Here is a 17871-nt window from a genome sequence, read left to right as displayed (position 1 = left end):
TGACTGCGTTGTCTTCTGTAATAATTACTTTGAATTATATATATATATGTATCTTTTCTTGAACCTTTTGCAATCGATTTCCTAACTCTTTATTTATTTCTTTATTTTGATTGCTAATTGGATCAAAACATTTTAAATATGTCCACTAGGAAAATGAGCTTCAAGCCAAAAAAAAATGAAGTATATAGCAATCATTAACGGCCAATCAAATCGCGCACTGTAGCTCATCAAGCAATTATAGCAGGAGTTTCCACCCTATAACTATATATAGATAACCCGTAATTTTCTTCCTCAAGTCCGGAGGAAATAGCATATCTGATTCAAGAATGAAACTCCAATCCAATGTCTGTAGAGAAGAGTCGATCTTCATTCTCGAAGATTCTTTCAAGAGGTTCTAACCCTTTTTTATTAAATTCATAAATTACTTTGTCTATATTTAAAGTATATTATGCAATTATTCGGGATAATTTTCATTTTTATTCCTACAACTTTGTCATTTAAGTTCCCCATGTACAAGACTTATCATATTGCCTCCTTAACATCTCAATTTTACATCAAATGTGATAATTTCTGTTGATGTTCCGCAAGAAATTAATAACAGTTGAACATCTGGTTATCACATGTGATGTTCTCCCACATTGTTTGTTGCCTTTTAAGTGTCATCTGTCCTTGAAACTTTTCATTTTGCTAAGTAGTTAAATTTTCGGGAGAAACCTCGCAAAGTCATATGTATGCAAACCTCGATGAGGAACCTAGTCCTGTAATAAATTTTCATTTTAAATTCATAAATTTTCATATGAGATGTGTGGTTGAACATGAAGGAGAGATTATCCATAGTGATGATTTGAGAGTTTGAGGGGGTCTGATGAATAATTACATCAAAGTTACCAAAAATACAATACTGAAATAGAAAACAAGAATCCTGATTTGAATCACACTACTTCAGAAGAGGGATGAATGTAAAATTTGAGGGTAAGAATGAGGGGTATGAGTGGATTGTATTTACCAGTGCAAAATGAACAGTCATTGCAAGTCCGAAGCTACAATGTTGTATGATGTAAGTGTAGCACCTCCTAACAGCATTACGACTTTATATCGTTTAAACGTCATACTTGAGATAAACTCTTTATGTACATATACATAATTATGCAAATAACCTAATCCTTGTTGAGTATACAGACGTAATCCCATCATTATAACAAGTACACTATTTTCTCGTTTACAAGTTTATACACATACCGTACAGGATAGCAAAGGAGGCGTCAAAGTATCAAATAGAACGGAAAATAGTCAAAATTGAGATGAACAAAAAATTAAATTACATCTTTATTGAATTTTGAGAAAAACAAGTAGGTCGCAGGCTGTATTGAGGTCGAATCGCTATCCTACCAGTCGCGAACGACCTCAGTTTTGTAGGTCGCCAGCGACCTCAACCCCTCAGTTTTGTCTTTTTCTGTACAGTTTTGCTATTTTGTATTTTTTTGTTTTTTGTTATGATTTTTCGATTATTTCGTAGATTTGCTTAGTTAACAATTGGTTAGCTGAACTCCTTCTAGTTGTATTTGTAGTAGCTTCTCATTGTGTTTTCATGATGATGAATGAATACTAGCTTTCTCCATATTGTTTTGAGAATGGGAATACTATATTTCCCTTTTAATTTGTGATCTTTGCTAGTTTAAATGGTCAACTGACGGAGATGGCTAATTCGATGAATTTCAAGAAAATTTGGGCCAAAATTTATGAGACTGGATACCCGAAAGTGATTTTACATTCCGAAATTGAAATTATTTCCTTTGCAAAAGTATAATACTATTTAATAATTAATATTTTGAATATCAACATTTTATACAATTCAAATTAGAATTAAAAAAATGTAAACAATATCTTGACGGAATTAAAAAAATTATAGTAAAATATAATTGTAGCTTGCAACACAAATTAATATAAATATAGGAGACATGAGCTTAGTAGAGTGGTTGTAGCTGACTTTTAATATAAAATATGATTTGATACCGTTGACAGTATCCGATATTACTATCGATATAATAATATTATCTCTTGTATTCAATAATACCGCCAATATTGTCCAATGTTGTGAATGTTTTAGAATAAAGTTACTAAAGTATAACTGGGAGAGCAAGAAAATGAGGAAGAGGAGATGAGCTGATTGCTTTTGGACATTATGGAGGGATATAATGACACTGTAATTTCATCATTATTTTATTTTTCTCGTTTCGTTGTAATCCCCATTGCTAAAAAGGGATCAAGCTCAGAGAAGGATGAAGTTTCATGGGTTTAAAGTTTGATCAGAGAGCGAATGAGTGAGAAATTTTCTCTTCTTCAGCCTGCGGTGAGAACTCTTCATTAAGCGCTCGCACGTTTTTATAAGTCATCCGCGACTTCTAGCTTGTACACTTTTATTAATTGTACTAAATCATTTACAAAATAAGAAATACCTTTTTGAAATCTAATAAGTACTTTAATAATGAAAAAGTATGTCATAAGCTTAACAATTTTGACTTTTAAAAATTATCGTAAAAGCTTTCCATTCAATGAAAATTCAGAAGTTAAAAAAATAACTAAATAAGTGGTTACATAAATACATGATTTCGCTATTTATTTAGTTTTTTTATTTTGTTGGCAGGAGAAATCCTCTTGCCGGTTTCATGAAACTCTCGAGTTTTCTTGATAAAATTATCAATTGACTCCCATTTGTTTGGCGTTTGAATTTCAATATCATTTTTCTTATTATCGTTTAATATTTTCATCATTTTATCAGGATACTGCTTCATGTTTCTTATCAATTTGATATATTGACTTTACGGACGCTACTTAAAATTTTAAACCAATCAAGATTAAGTGAGGTAATTGATTCTCCACTTTTGGTTTCCTTCTTTAGTAGGAAATGTAGCCTTAGAGTTGCCCATAGCTAACAGCCAATTTATATTCATTAATTCGATCTTTTTTTAGTAGCATGACTTCGGTAGATGTTTACAGACTCATATTTCTGTAATATTTGGAGTTATGTTGTAAACTAAAAAATTAGTGATTTTGAGAATGAAAATACAAAAAGTAGCCAACTTTATTAAATTAAAAGTTTTTTATACTTAAAGATAAGAAATTGATAAATTATATATATTTACATTCTTATACTTAACAAAGAAAGCTATAAATATAAAAAAAAAAAAGAATTATTTTCTTACTAATAAGTTTTACACAAATAAAATTATAAAATTTACATCAAATTTAATTCTCAACCTCCGGCTTAAATTCAAGTTCAACAGTCGAGAAGATTGGGGTCTTCAAACCAAGTAAAATCAAGATAAAATTAATTCAAAAAAAAAATTCCCAACAACAGTGCCGAAATTTGATGGGTGTCAAAAATCCAACAAAAATACATTCATACACTAATACATGAAAAAGTAGTGAGTAGGGGTTGAATCCATAGAATTGATTTTCAATCAATTTATTCCGATGAAAAATGGGGAAAGGGTTTGGTGAAAACTAAATATAGAAAATAATTGTTAAATAGATGAATAAATATGAGAAAAAGCTTTTCAGTTAAAGACGGGATAAATATGATCGAGCATGCTTAATTCCACTATTGATTATCGATACAACAATAACAATCTTTCATAATAAATGAATTAGTCAGGTTCATAGGTACGATCTAACAACCTCATATTTTCTTACATTTTCGTTAGCCAAAAAACATACGCTAACTACGTCTCTTACTTATAAATAATATTGGAAACATCATCAAAATTTAATCTGCCAACAACATCAATAATTAAAAAAGTCCAATTCTAACCAACAAATTCCTACAAAGATCCATTTAAATTAAATTGTGCATTTTCCACAATATAATCGACTAATACGACATAATAAGCTATAATGTGTTGTCCCTAATTATTAGACTAAAATAAACATTACTAATTTACAAATTCAATTAGCTGGATAAAATATTCTTGAAAATAAAATTAATCTTATCATTCAAATATCCGAATCCATAAACTCACCCAGATGATCTCGATCAATTCTAACTGCCCTCATCATCATCTGGATTGGGAGACCATGAACACGTATGTGAAATGACACCAAGTAGGACCAACATACACAGAATTGACAGCATCAGGAACACTATTTATCAGAATTATATTGGTTTTATCGAAAGTCCACTGAACAATGAATATGTCTGTTTATTGAACTATGTGGAATGTTGGAATATTACTTTTATTTTTGATACATATATTTTATATTTTAATTATTTTGTACTATTTTTATTATTTTACATATTTAAAAAGTTAAAAGATAACTAAAAAGTATAATTAATATTTTAAATATTTATTTTAAAGCTATTTTTACAATTTTAATGAAGAATTTAATTTACCGAAGATCAAATCAAAATATCAAAAAAAAAAAAAAAAAAACATTATGGAGACCGAATTAACTATCTGGATCTATAGTATTTTGACTTTGGCATTTGATTCGGTTGGACTATAGGTTAGGTGAGTAATGAATGTACAATACGGCTTATTCCCAATATGGTCGAGTGTGGGCATTACTAGGGATAGTTTACTTTTCTTTCTCTTTTATTTTACTAAATCAGTTTTGATACCCTATATTCTACTCTTATTACTTTCGGTGTCGTAACTTTTTATAAATAATTACTTTGGATATTCCGTATTATTAGTTAATTATTAAAAACTAAAGATCGGACCATTGTAGAGAAATGAAATTATTTTGTACAAGAATTGATAACAAGCACGTTTATCCTTCGACCAATTACTGAGTTCTTGATACGTTTAGTACCATAATTGTGGGATGAACGAGAAACAAAATTACAAGATTAAATGTATTCTACATATCTAATCGCGGGACTAAATTTTATCGATTGCATGATATGGGACTAAATATGTGAAAAACTTGAGAGTTGGAGGATTAGATGTGTTTTTTCCAATATAAAAATGACTTAAAAGTGTAATAGTCCTATAGGTAGAAGCCTAAAAACTGAAAATTTCCAAACTTTTTTTGGGTTGCTATATAAAACGTCACAGCCCGTCGCAGGCTCACACGTAGTTTTATAGTTATGATGAGTGGAGGAGGGGAAGTGGTGTGTGTGACAGGAGCGTCGGGGTACGTAGCGTCATGGCTGGTCAAGGGTTTACTCCATCGTGGTTACACCGTCAAGGCCACCGTTCGCGACCTCCGTTAGTACCTTCACCTCTCTCTCTCTCTCTCTCTCTCTCTCTCTCTCTCTCTCTCTCTCTCTCTGTTACTGCTTATTTATTCCTAGTTTTACTTAGTGTTTCTTATGCTTCATCATGTAAACTAGTTTGAGATGGTAAAAAAAAAACAGTAAATTGCGATAACTTTCCCTAAAATTTAGTATAATTGCGAATACTTTTTTGTTATTTGAAAAATTATAAATGTCTCCCTAATGTTTGATGAATTATGGAATCCTTCGATGATGGAATGAAATTATCAATTTTGCCCTTACTTTATTTTTTGCAAAAAAAAATATTAAAAAATTTTAAAATAATCGGACGAGGTGGGTGGAATAATTTGAAAAATTATAAAAGAAAAGTTATCCACGTACAAAATTAGAAATATTAAAAAATAAATAAAATCTATAGTTCTTAGTCCACAAGGGCATTTTGATTAGTTCACCACAAAAAATCGATGAAAAACCTTATAGGGACTAACGAATTGAGCTAATAATTAAATAGTAGTTAAAATAAGAGGGATATTGATAATTTTTTTAAACAACGAGGAAACATCCATAATTTGTCAACTCTCAAGGGAGGTTTTTGTAATTTACCCAAAAAAATATTGAATATTTAATAAAGAAAGATGAATGCTATAAACCCCTTAAGTAACATAATTCAGAAGAAATATGATTTTTGTCATAGTATAAGTAAAGGCAAAAATTTATGGTGAATATTAATTAATTACGGTTGTGCAATGATTACTAGTCATTGTTTCTGTTGGTGAAATCAAAACATTATTTATAACTAAAAACCATGAAAAATATTAATTAATCGTGATCGAAAATTCTCCATTCACACTTGATTTTGGACGAAAAATTTTGATATTAGCAAAAACTAATTACATAAATTTTGCTAACGTTAGGATTTTTTATCCAAATCATAGCGAAAGGGCATTATGCATAGACACTAAATTTTTGGAGGGGGTATACATGTAATTTTGAAATTTTTTTAGGAAAAGAATAATTTCACATTTTTAGAAGGGTCTAGGTATAATTCACCCTATTAAAAATGAATAAATATATGGAATAATTACACTCTCCTTCCCTGAGGTATGGAGTAATTACACGTAGCCCCCTATAGTTTAAAAAATTACATCTAATACCCTTAATGTTTGCTTCCATCTAAAAAATAGGTCTATACCTAAGTTAAAATCTACTCAGTTTGTTGATATTAACAAAAAAACTAAATGAATATCGATTTACCCTCGATTGACTTATTGTAGGTCAAATAAATCTTTTGTGACTAAACTACCCTTATAATGATGAAGATATCTCACGTGCATTATCGTGTGAAGATGTATAAGAATAATTTATTCATAAAAAGATTTATTTAACATCCAATAAATATATAACAAGTAAATTGGGGGGTAAATGTAGACTGTTATCCAACGTTTTTGTTAATGTCACCAAATTCGATAAATTTTGACTAATGAAGAGACTAATTTATTCGATAAAAGAAAATCTTAATTAGAGGTCTAAATGTAAAATCACATAAAGTTTATAAGAGAATAAAATTATCCCTAATATTGGTAGGTAATTTAGTTAATCAATATATATTATGACAACTAAATTAGTAACTGTAGGGAGATTAATGAATCTTGAAAAATAATATAAATATAGAAAAATAATTAGTTATGTAATGCAGGTAACAGACGTGGATTTGCACACCTCAAAGCACTTGAAGGAGCTAAGGACAGACTACACATTTTCCAAGCTAACTTAACTGAAAATGGATCTTTTGAATCCATCGTGGATGGTTGTATTGCTGTTTTCCATACAGCATCTCCTGTTGTGCTTTCCACTACAGACCCACAGGTTGGATATTTTTACATTTATTAAGGTGAATACACTGACATCACTTGAGGTTAAATTTAATTCATTCAAATATTTTTTTATTATTTATAAAATTATAAATACATTTTCTACGAGAGTATAATGTAGTGTACTTCACGGGGAATTTCTATAAAAGATTTCGCATCTGAACGGAGTATTTATAATTACAACTACAACTTAAAGGGTGTATTTGTAATTTTGCACTTGATAAAAAATGTTTGTGTAATTAAACCTAATCTCAGGAGGTGTCAATGTAATTTACCCGGACCATTAAATGCAACAAGCGCTATAAAAATATCAATAGGCGGAAAACCTCCTCCGACCCTCTGGACTTTTAATGGGGTCCGATGCGAACCTATCGATAAGCTTTTTTTTTAAAAAGTTGAGGAAAATATTGTTTCTTGGTTTGTTTTGTTTATGACACAAAATCCAGCCAGCCCAGTAGAAGTCATATTGCATAATTCTTAGTCTTGGCGTTTGTTTGTGTATGTTTACTTGGAAATTAAAAGTGAGGTCACGTTTAATTAGGGTGAAGTGATAGAACCAGCAGTGAAGGGAACGCTTAACGTGCTCCAATCATGCAGCAAAGCAGCATCTGTTCGACGAGTCATTGTAACATCATCTATGGTTGCAGTTAACTACAATCGGAACTATCAAGGTCCGGATGTCGTGGTTGATGAAACATGGTTTTCAGACCCCGAATACTGCCGAGGAAACAAGGTTTGAGAATTCATATACAAGATTTCAATTTTGAAATATATATATATATATAGATAGCTTAATTTAGTAATTGTTTCGTTAGATTTAATAATGTTGATCTAGTTCTTTCTTCAACTTGATAAGATTTGAATAGAAAAAATAGGGCTAGTGAGAGATTTTGTCAAGATATGAACAACTTGCAATTTACTTGAAACATGCAAAGGTTGAATAAAACCAACCTTGTGTTTGTCCCGCGCAAGGTGATAGTTAATCTCCAGAAGCTTAGTACTCTTGTGGAAAATCAGGTTGGCAACAATGTCCAAGGCTGCTTGATTATCGCATAAGAAGGGGATGCATGGGAGTTTGTCGATTGAGAAATCGTTGGTTGCTTTTTGGTTTTTGAAGACAGAAGAGTAGGATCCTAGAAAACACAAAACTTGATCAAATATCACTTCGTATCAACATAAGATGTCCAAGTGGCATTGTAGTATGTTGTAAGTCGTAGTGAATTTTGTGGGGAAAGAATGACCCTTTTGAGAAGGTCATGTTGTGATATCTGATCACATGCAAAGCAACATCTCAATGCTACTGGCAAGGATGTTGAATAAATTAGCTCTATTGTTGGGCTACATATCGAACATCTGGCCACATAAACCCCAAATAAAGGAGTCTTCCCACCAAGCGTCTATATACCTTAGGATGAGGAAGGGCTACACTAGCATTGGCAGTTAATTTGATTCTAGTGTAAGAGTAGTCATTAATGCAACTCCAATAACCCAATGCCATAATGTGTCCCAAATGTATTTATGTTGAGACATAGAAATACCCTTCAGTTGTGCTAGCAACTTCCAATCCCAAGAAGTATTTGAGTTGACCAAGGTCCTTTATGGTGAAAAGGGCATCCACATATTTTTTTAATTGTTGAATTGAGCTCTCTAATGGACTTGTTAGGAGCATATCATCGACATAAACCAGCAACATCATCGAGGCTTCATCAATATGCTTTCTAAATAAGCATTAATCATTCTTAGACTAAATGAAACCAAAGGATTCCAGCTTCATAGTTAACGGCATAGAGTGATCTCTGCAGGTTACATACCTAACTTGAAGGAACAATGTAGCCTTGTGGAAGAATTATATAGGCGTTTTCATCAATGTAACTATTAAAGAATGCATTATTAATGATGTGGTTGTGATTTTATCGAAAGGATGAAACAAAAATTTTACCTTAGATACAAATGTACACCAGGTTAAAACGCGATTTACGAGAGGATTTTCTGGTATGTGTGAGGGGTCAAATCATCGTGTTGTCTCAATCTTTCTCAGATCATTGCCTCTTGTCCCTCTGACGATCCCTTCCATGCTCGATCTTGGTTCCTGGACCATTCTCCATACTTGATCACATTCATTTTTTCCTCATCAATGTATTTCTATGGAACCCTCATTAATTGTTCCACATCTTCCAATGGATCTCTTGCTAAGGCTAATGCAAAAATTCCTTTTCCCAAACCGTGTATCATATACTAATCATCATATCGATACGAAGGTCTTTCAACGTTTTATTGTTAAATCTCCCCTCAAAACGTTCAACGGTTCGTCCATGACATTGGGTATGCTGATAAACCAATCTTGTGTTTTTTCCATGAGTGTGGTCACAAATAGCTTTGCATTCATAGAATCTGATTGTCCATGCAAATTCATCACCAATTTAAAAGCTGCAATGTGCTCTTGTGGATCTTTCGTGTCGTTGTACTTGGGCAAGTCTAGGAACCTGAAATTTGGGTTTACTCTATCCGTCAGTACCTTGTAAGAAAATGGTGAGCTTCTGTTCTGAGCGATGATCTCTCCGTGCCTCTTTAACTCGTTAATTTGTAGCCCCAGCCTTTCTATCTGCTGACAAATGCCTCCCTGCCCCTTTTTCACTAGACGTTGCATCAGACAACTCCACTTCCGAGCTTTTCTCAAGCCCTTCTTTGTTTGTCATTCCTCTTTGCTCCTCTTCAATCTCTTTTTCCTTAAATAATTGTCTTTTCATGGTATCCCGCATCATCGAGGTTATTGTCCTTCTTTCGTATTCCCTGATCGCCTTTATACTAGTTTCATCTATCATGCGTTACAAGTCACACGTAAAAGATGCACAATTTGGTCATTCTGTCGCATGGGCGTTTCCTCCCCCTCGGATTGATTCTTCCTTCTAGATACACCCTCCATCTCAGCTGTGAGTGCCGTCCTCATATTTTCCACAGACGGCGCCAAACTGATCCGGGTCGAAACTAGGTCGAGCTCTTTGAAGTTCTTTAGGTGGAGCTTATGGCCAATCTCCTAGAAGTGTGGTCCCTGAGGAAAAAATAGATCGTTAGGCTAGTTGGGAAAGTCCCTAGCTAAAACCCTCTGATTCTTAAGTTAATGTAGGATTTGAGATGGTTTAGAGTAGTAAATATGGTCGGAATTGTAGTAAATGTATGTTACCATAAATGCATGCGAACAGTGGTATTTATAAGCCCAAATGTCCATACATAGTTGGTCCACGTGGCGACATCTCATGTTCAATATTGTCAGAAGATCTACAATTCAAACCTCGGATCCCAAAATCAGGTCGGACTTGACCGGATCAGGTCGACGACCCGACCCGGGTAGAATACACCGATTTTCAGGGTTTTATATGTTTTCTCCTTGTGGCATTTCGGTATAATATACTCAAATTTATGGGGTATTTATATAAATATATATAGTTATCCCAAAAGAAAATATCTTTTACAGATGTATAATGGATATTAACTATGTATCAAGCATTCTATTTTAAATCAATATGTGATGCATTATTTCCACAATTAAAATATTTACTAACATAGAAAATTGATTGTTTCTTGGTCCAGAGATGGTATTGGCTTGCGAAAACCTTGGCAGAGAAAGCTGCATGGGAATACGCCCAAGAAAATAAGCTTAACTTGGTGGTATTACATCCCGGATTTGTGATTGGTCCTCTCCTTCAGCCCACTCTCAATACTACTTCTCAGCTTATTCTGAACGTTCTTACTGGTAATTATCGTCGGCTAGAATCGCTTTACTTCTCTATTTTCTTTCTCCGAAAATTAAAAAAATATAGAATCAAAATATTACCTAAAAAGTTAAAGAACCAAAATATTTAAAAAAATGAACCAATAGAAACAATAGCCCCAATTCTAAAAGATTACCTGAGATGCATATACTTTTTTCTGACTAAAAAAGTAAACTCCAAAGTGAAGAGAATTGAAATCGCAAAAATTAAAAAGACATAAAACCAAAATATTATTCTAAAAAATTAAATGACGAAAACACCAAATAACGTCATAAGTTATGGCCCATAAGTGCATCTAAACCGCTGTATCACAAACATTATTTTCTGCTATAGTGTAGTAAAAGGCTCTTATTTAAATTACTATGGCTAACAAAGTCTATTCACTTCCTTTTCCCTAAATATAGAGTCTTCCTTCCATTTCCATAGTTCGTTAACTTGAAATAACATTAATTTGGCAGCTAATTTTGTTATTATTTTGCTTCTTGATTCTAAATTCTGACAGGAACTCAGGGTTTTGGAGACTATCAGTTCGTGGATGTTAGAGATGTTGCCCGTGCGCATATTCAGGCATTTGAGAATCCTTCTGCTGCTGGAAGATACATTTTAGTCGGAACTTCAATAACTCACTCCCAACTTCAGCACATATTACATCAGCTTTACCCTTCCCTCAACCTTCCTACCATGTAAGTTTTCAGACATCATTTCATTTTTTATCGTTAAAGTTAGACACTGGATCACTTTCGATGATGATGTTACAACCTCGTCAACTTTTGGTTCATAATTTTTTCTTAAAACGATAACAATTAGTCCTGGTCATTAGTTGACCGTTTGAACTAACGGAGGGATCTTTTGAGTAAACTAATGGTCAGTACTAATTTTGATCATTTTAGTAAAACTTGGGGACTAAAATTGATGAAATCGAAGCATAGGGTACCAAAAGTAATTAAGTGACTGACTCAGAGGACCACGAGTGGATTTATCTCATTTTTTTAATTATAAAGGGCTATTAATTTTTTGCCTTTATTGTTGATTTGTCTCCTTTGTTTCCTTCAAAAAGGTTCCTCTGATTGTTTAGACAGTCAATTAATGATCACGATTAACTTTGATCATTTTAAGAAAAATTAGAATTAATTAAAATGGATAAGGTTCGGATATCGGGAACCAAAAGTGGAGTAGTGACTAATTTAGGGGACTTATAAAAGTCAAATTATCCCTAAATTTTCACTAAATCTAGAATCCAATTCTTGATGTTGATGGTTTGTTGCTCCGTCTTAGCAATTCCTATGTTTTGATAAACTTTAGAGCTTGTATGAAAACATAATTTTGATAATTTTTAATCATGGAAATGGTCCTTGAAAAGTTGGAAACACAGATTTTGCCTACATTTACGTTCTTTTTGTGAATATTTTGTTTTCAGGATGAATTGCATTAAATATACCCCTTAGGTTAGGTTTAATTATATATACACCACCTACTTTTGTAAAATTATAAGTTTGTCACTTGATGTTGCAATTGTAATTAAAAGTACACCCCCTATTTAAAAACAAAATTACAAATAAATCCCGTGAAGTAAATTACGTTAATTGACAAAAGCTACAGGGATGTACTTATAATTTTGTAAAAAACAAAAAGAGGGTTTGTGTGGATAGACCTAACTCAGGAGATGCCGATATAATTTATCATTTTTATGATTTGACCCCAATATTTTCAATTCTTGCATTTGTATAACCTAAAAGGTAGAAAATCATTTGAAAGGGACAAAAAAATGAAGCAAAATTGACAACAAAAAACAAGTGGATTTGTCTTACAATTAGCTGTATAAATAAGAAAATTAATCTTACTTCGTTCGCAACTCCTGGAATTTTCAAGGAATTTTGTTTTTAAATGTAAATATATTTTTATTTTTTATTTTTTAAATTTCTTTAAATTGCAGTGGTGAGAGGAATCCAACCTTCCAAGTGTCCAAACAGAAAGCAGAAAGTTTAGGCATAAAATTCATGCCTTTGGAGGTGAGTCTGAAGGATACTGTTGAGAGTTTGATGCAGCAAAACTTCTTCAAACTTTGAAATTGAAATTATGTAAAAGAAGTTGCTACTCTCAAACTCTCTTGTGATAATGCAAACTCAAAAATTAAGTACTTCAAATTTTAAACAAACTTAGTACTAAAATATGATGTAGAATCTTACTTTTAGCTTTCATATCATATAATTTTATTTTTATTAATTTTTAATTTTATAGTATATATGAAAAAAAAATTATTTTTAGTCCTGTAATTTATGCCCTTTTACATATATTTATTTGGCATTAAATTCGACACATTTGAACCAGGGTATTACATATTTAATCATGGGTCTTGAACATTTGATCTCGTGTTAAAAAAGTTGGTATTGGATTGTCAAATTTGGCCGTTCATAAATTTTTCAGTCAATATGTGTTGTTCGTAAAAGATGCGTCATATTGCATATGTTGACACGTCATTACCACACTCCAGGTGTGTTGACACATTATTGTCATGTTTTTTTTTTTTTTTTCCATAACATATATGTTTTGGTTGAAAAATTTTATGCAGGACCCAATCTTAATTATCCAAGATTAAATGTGCGAGGTCTAGGACTAAATATATGCAAATTAAGACTAAGTGTGTGAGAACGGTATAAATGATAGGACTAAATTTATAAATACTAAAAATACAAGATTAAATGTGTCACACCTCAATAATTTTTTATATAGAAACTATAACTAATCATTATATTAATATTTTACTAAATCGAACAATATATCAGTTCGATCAATACAACAATATAACTAAAAGTTACAAAATAGATTATAATAAACTCATATAAAATAAAATAAACACCTACTCATTCCGTAGGACTTGATCACATGACCTCGAACATCATTACAAAAAAGTTAAGTTTTCCCAACATTATAAATGGCCACGGCTTGTAAATCTTGATAAATCAATACTATTAACTACTGCTAAATAAAATCAAAAGAAAAATTAAATTTTTACCACAATTAATCAATATTCGTCATGACTTTTAGCCATAGTCAGAGCATTTGCCATGGTTTTAGCTATGGCTAATATTTTGACTATACTTTGCAAAAACAACAGTTAATGGCCGTTGTAAAGCCGTAGTTGATTTGTATTTGTCACAATTTTTTTCTTTTGACTATAATAATTAGTGGTGATATAATTTTTTTTTTTTTTTTGATAAAAATCATATTTGTTTTAGTGGTTGTTGATGGTATCTCAACCACACAATTGCAGAACTAATAATATGATCTTTCCTTTATGCATTTACTTTCATATAGCTCTATGCATCTTTTAATTTTGAAGCAATAATCATATGATTATGTTAATATTTTATTAAATTAAGGAATATATTGATTCATTCAATATAAATTACACATAAAGTTCAATTAATACATTAATATTCAAAAATATAAATTACCATAAATTCACATAAATTAAATAAATACTCACATTAAATGATATAAATACCTACATGTCAAGTTGGATTTGAACCCACGACCCATTGAATGAGTAATAAATTTGGGAATTGAAGAAGTATCATATAAGCAATAATAATTAAATAAAGTACTAAACGAACTTGAACTATTAAAGGGTAAATGCCACTTCTGATTTTTCAATTATGTTGTTTTTTTTAATTTGATCCCTCATGTTTTTCCTTTATCAGATTTAGTCCCTCACATTTAAAAATTCTATCGACCTTAGCCCCTACCGTTAAATCTTTGTTAAAAATAGGGAATTTATAAGAATATAAATAAATAGAGTTGATGGCATCACCATTCCCCCAAATACATACCTTTTAATTTATTTATCCAAAATTATAATTAACCACTAGGGGTAAAAAATTATAGGGCATTTCACTACAAATTAATGTGGATACCATGGATATGTCTAATTAGATTGATTTTTTACAAAAATATTTAATAAATGGTTAGTTTAAAATTATTGCACATCAACAAATTTAACAAAAAGAATTCAGAACATGGTGGTAAAATAAAAGAATATAACATTTCACAAAACAAAAAATAAAATTAAGAAAATAAAAAATAGACATAAAAAATATAATATGATCAATTTTATTAAATTCGAATTTCTTATCAAAATCTAAAATGTGGGAGTTTGTTAATTTTATTTTAATATTGAATCATTTATATATTATATTTTACTTTTGTATTAATTTGTTCTAATAAAAAAATATCAAACATATAATTATTAAATACGAAATGCAAAAATTCAATTTTAAGGTTTATATCTTTTATTTAGTATTATCAATTAAATTTATAAGGGAGTTACAAATAATAAATTAAATGATTTCTTCGTCAATTAAAATAATTATTATCAATTTTTTTATAAAATGTTTATATACTAATGATTCAATAACAGAAAAATATAAATAAAATTATGAGTTTAATATCTTTAGTAACTAATAAATTTTATATTCACATCTAACAATATATTGTACGTTCATTGCACGTGATACTTTCTAGTAATAAAATTTAAATAAAAATAGAAAAAGGCATAATAGAACCTACACATAATGATTGACCAATTTTATTAAATTATAATTTCTTGTAAAAATAATTCAAAATAAGGAGTTTTGATTAATTAATTTTATTTCAGCACTGGAGTTTTTAATATTATTTTTTTTCATATTAATTGATTTGGTTCAAAATAATAAAATATAATTATTGATGAATGCGAAATTTAAAATTTTAATCTTGGGGAATATTTTTTTTTTGTATTTAGTAGCTACAATTTAACTTAGAGAGTGAATTATAAATAATATAAACTTAAAAAATTTTCTTATCACTCAAAATTATTATTATCAATTTGTTTGAAAATATAACGGTATATATTAATATTTCAATGACACAAATAGTCAAACATATTTAATATTACGAACTAATATCTTATGTAGTTATCTGTGAATGATATATTTATCTCTAAAAATATATTTTTGCACATGTATTGCACGTCATAGTTTCAAATATGTATAAAGTAAATTACATCTACCTCCCCTAAGATTGAGCATATACAAATTCTTCCTCGTTATTTAGAAAATTACAACTACCCTCTTTATTTTAACGGCTGTCTAACTGCAAGCCCACTCCGTTAGCTTCCGTTAGGTTTCCGTCCAATTTTTGCTGTAAACTAACAAAAATGCCTCTTGGGATTATTAATTACAATTTCACATTTTTAAATTTTTTTATGGACTAATTTGCCCTCTAGATCTTAATGTAAGTTATTCATTGTCAGATAGTGTGTAATTATTATGTTGATATTTACTGTTGGATGAAATTATAATATTTTTTCAATTAACTTAAAAAGATTGTTGCAAACACTACAAGAAAATAGGGTATTAGAGACGGAAAGTAGGATTTCCGTCTCTAAAAGAAATTAGAGACGGAAAAAGCCATCGCCGAAGAATTGAGAGAGGAGAAGGAATGGAAAAGAAACACAAGTGAGAAAGAAAGAGGAAGAAAAACGATAACAGAGAGAGAAAGAGATGAGTTTTTGATTTTTGACTTTTTGTATAATTATTATTATTATTAATATATTATTATTATTATTACCATTATTATTATTATTATTATTATTATTGTTATTATTATTGTTCTTGTTGTTGTTATTATATTATTATTATTGTTAGTATTACTATTATAATAATAATAGTAGTAATAATAATAATAATTATTATTATTATTATTATTATTTTAAATCATGAGATCGACTCATAAAATGTTTTACATAGATATAGTTGAAATTAATATATGTTCATGATCTGCAAAATTTATATATTTATAAATGTTAGTATAACATTGATATAACTATCATCTTATATTTTTGAACTACATGGGTTAATCGGGCCATCAAAATTCAGATCAGACCATTAGATATGATAAAACTTATAAAAAAATACATTTGGTAAAGTTTTAGACTTATTGGATATACGGATGTCGAGATATCGTACTCGAAACATAAGAGTAATCATTCAAGAAGGTGTATCGTTGAATCAGACCATGTGATTTTAAATTATACCGTCCGATATGATCTAATGTACATAGTCTTGTATATATTTAAATTTCGTATGAATCAGGTGCCCGGATTGTAAGATATCGTAGTTATTGATTAAATTTTTTAATCTCATTATATATAAAATAAAATAATAATTAGAATTGTTCAACTATCATCATCATTACTATTATTATTGTTGTTGTTATTATTATTATTATAATAATTTTTAGATTAATTCATAGGAATTACTAAATTTTGACATAAATCTATAAAGAATAAAAAATTATAAATGAATTACTTGTCAATTTAAGAAAAATATAACGTAATACAAATATATATTAAAATATAACATAAAGTTTATATATGTCATATTAAATAATAATTTTAATTATATAAAATTAAATATATAAAAAATTCAAAAAAAATATATATATATAAAATAAAAAAATATATTCACCAGCTCGCCAGCCAGCTCGAGCTCGAGCTCGAGCTCAAATGTATGTAAATTGATTAATATATGTTCACAATCTGTAGTAAATTTATATATTTATAAATGTTAGTATTACATTGATGTAACTATCATGTTACATTATTGAACAACATAGGTTAATCGGACCATCAAACTTCAAATCAGACCGTTCAATATGATCATACTTACAGAAAAATACACTTGGTAAGTTTTAGACTTATTGGTTATACGGATGTCAAGATATCGTAATCATTGATTACATTTTTTATCTCATTATATATATAATAAAATAATGATTAAAATTATTCAACCATCACTACTATTATCCAAAATAAAATGTATGATATTGATTAATAATTATAATATATGGTCAATTTTGATTATAAAATTTATCAAATATTAAATATAAAGTAAAATATATAAAAAAATTCAAAAATAAAAATATATATAAAAAATAAAAAAATTAATATTAAAATTAAAAATACATTATAATT

The 17871-nt window shown here is 29.7% G+C and overlaps 1 protein-coding gene across 1 annotated transcript; it reads left to right on the top strand.

Moving 5' to 3' along the window:
• LOC105172118 (tetraketide alpha-pyrone reductase 1-like) lies at positions 5086-12928 on the top strand. The gene is made up of 6 exons (XM_020697482.1): positions 5086-5210; positions 6915-7084; positions 7631-7822; positions 10678-10840; positions 11362-11542; positions 12793-12928. Exons 1-6 carry the CDS (start codon positions 5090-5092, stop codon positions 12923-12925), a joined length of 960 nt encoding a protein of 319 aa, XP_020553141.1. The 5' UTR covers positions 5086-5089; the 3' UTR covers positions 12926-12928.

This window comes from Sesamum indicum, linkage group LG10, assembly GCF_000512975.1.
Source record: "Sesamum indicum cultivar Zhongzhi No. 13 linkage group LG10, S_indicum_v1.0, whole genome shotgun sequence".
In the NCBI taxonomy this organism is placed as follows: domain Eukaryota; kingdom Viridiplantae; phylum Streptophyta; class Magnoliopsida; order Lamiales; family Pedaliaceae; genus Sesamum; species Sesamum indicum.
This window is presented reverse-complemented; position numbering and strand designations above follow the sequence as displayed.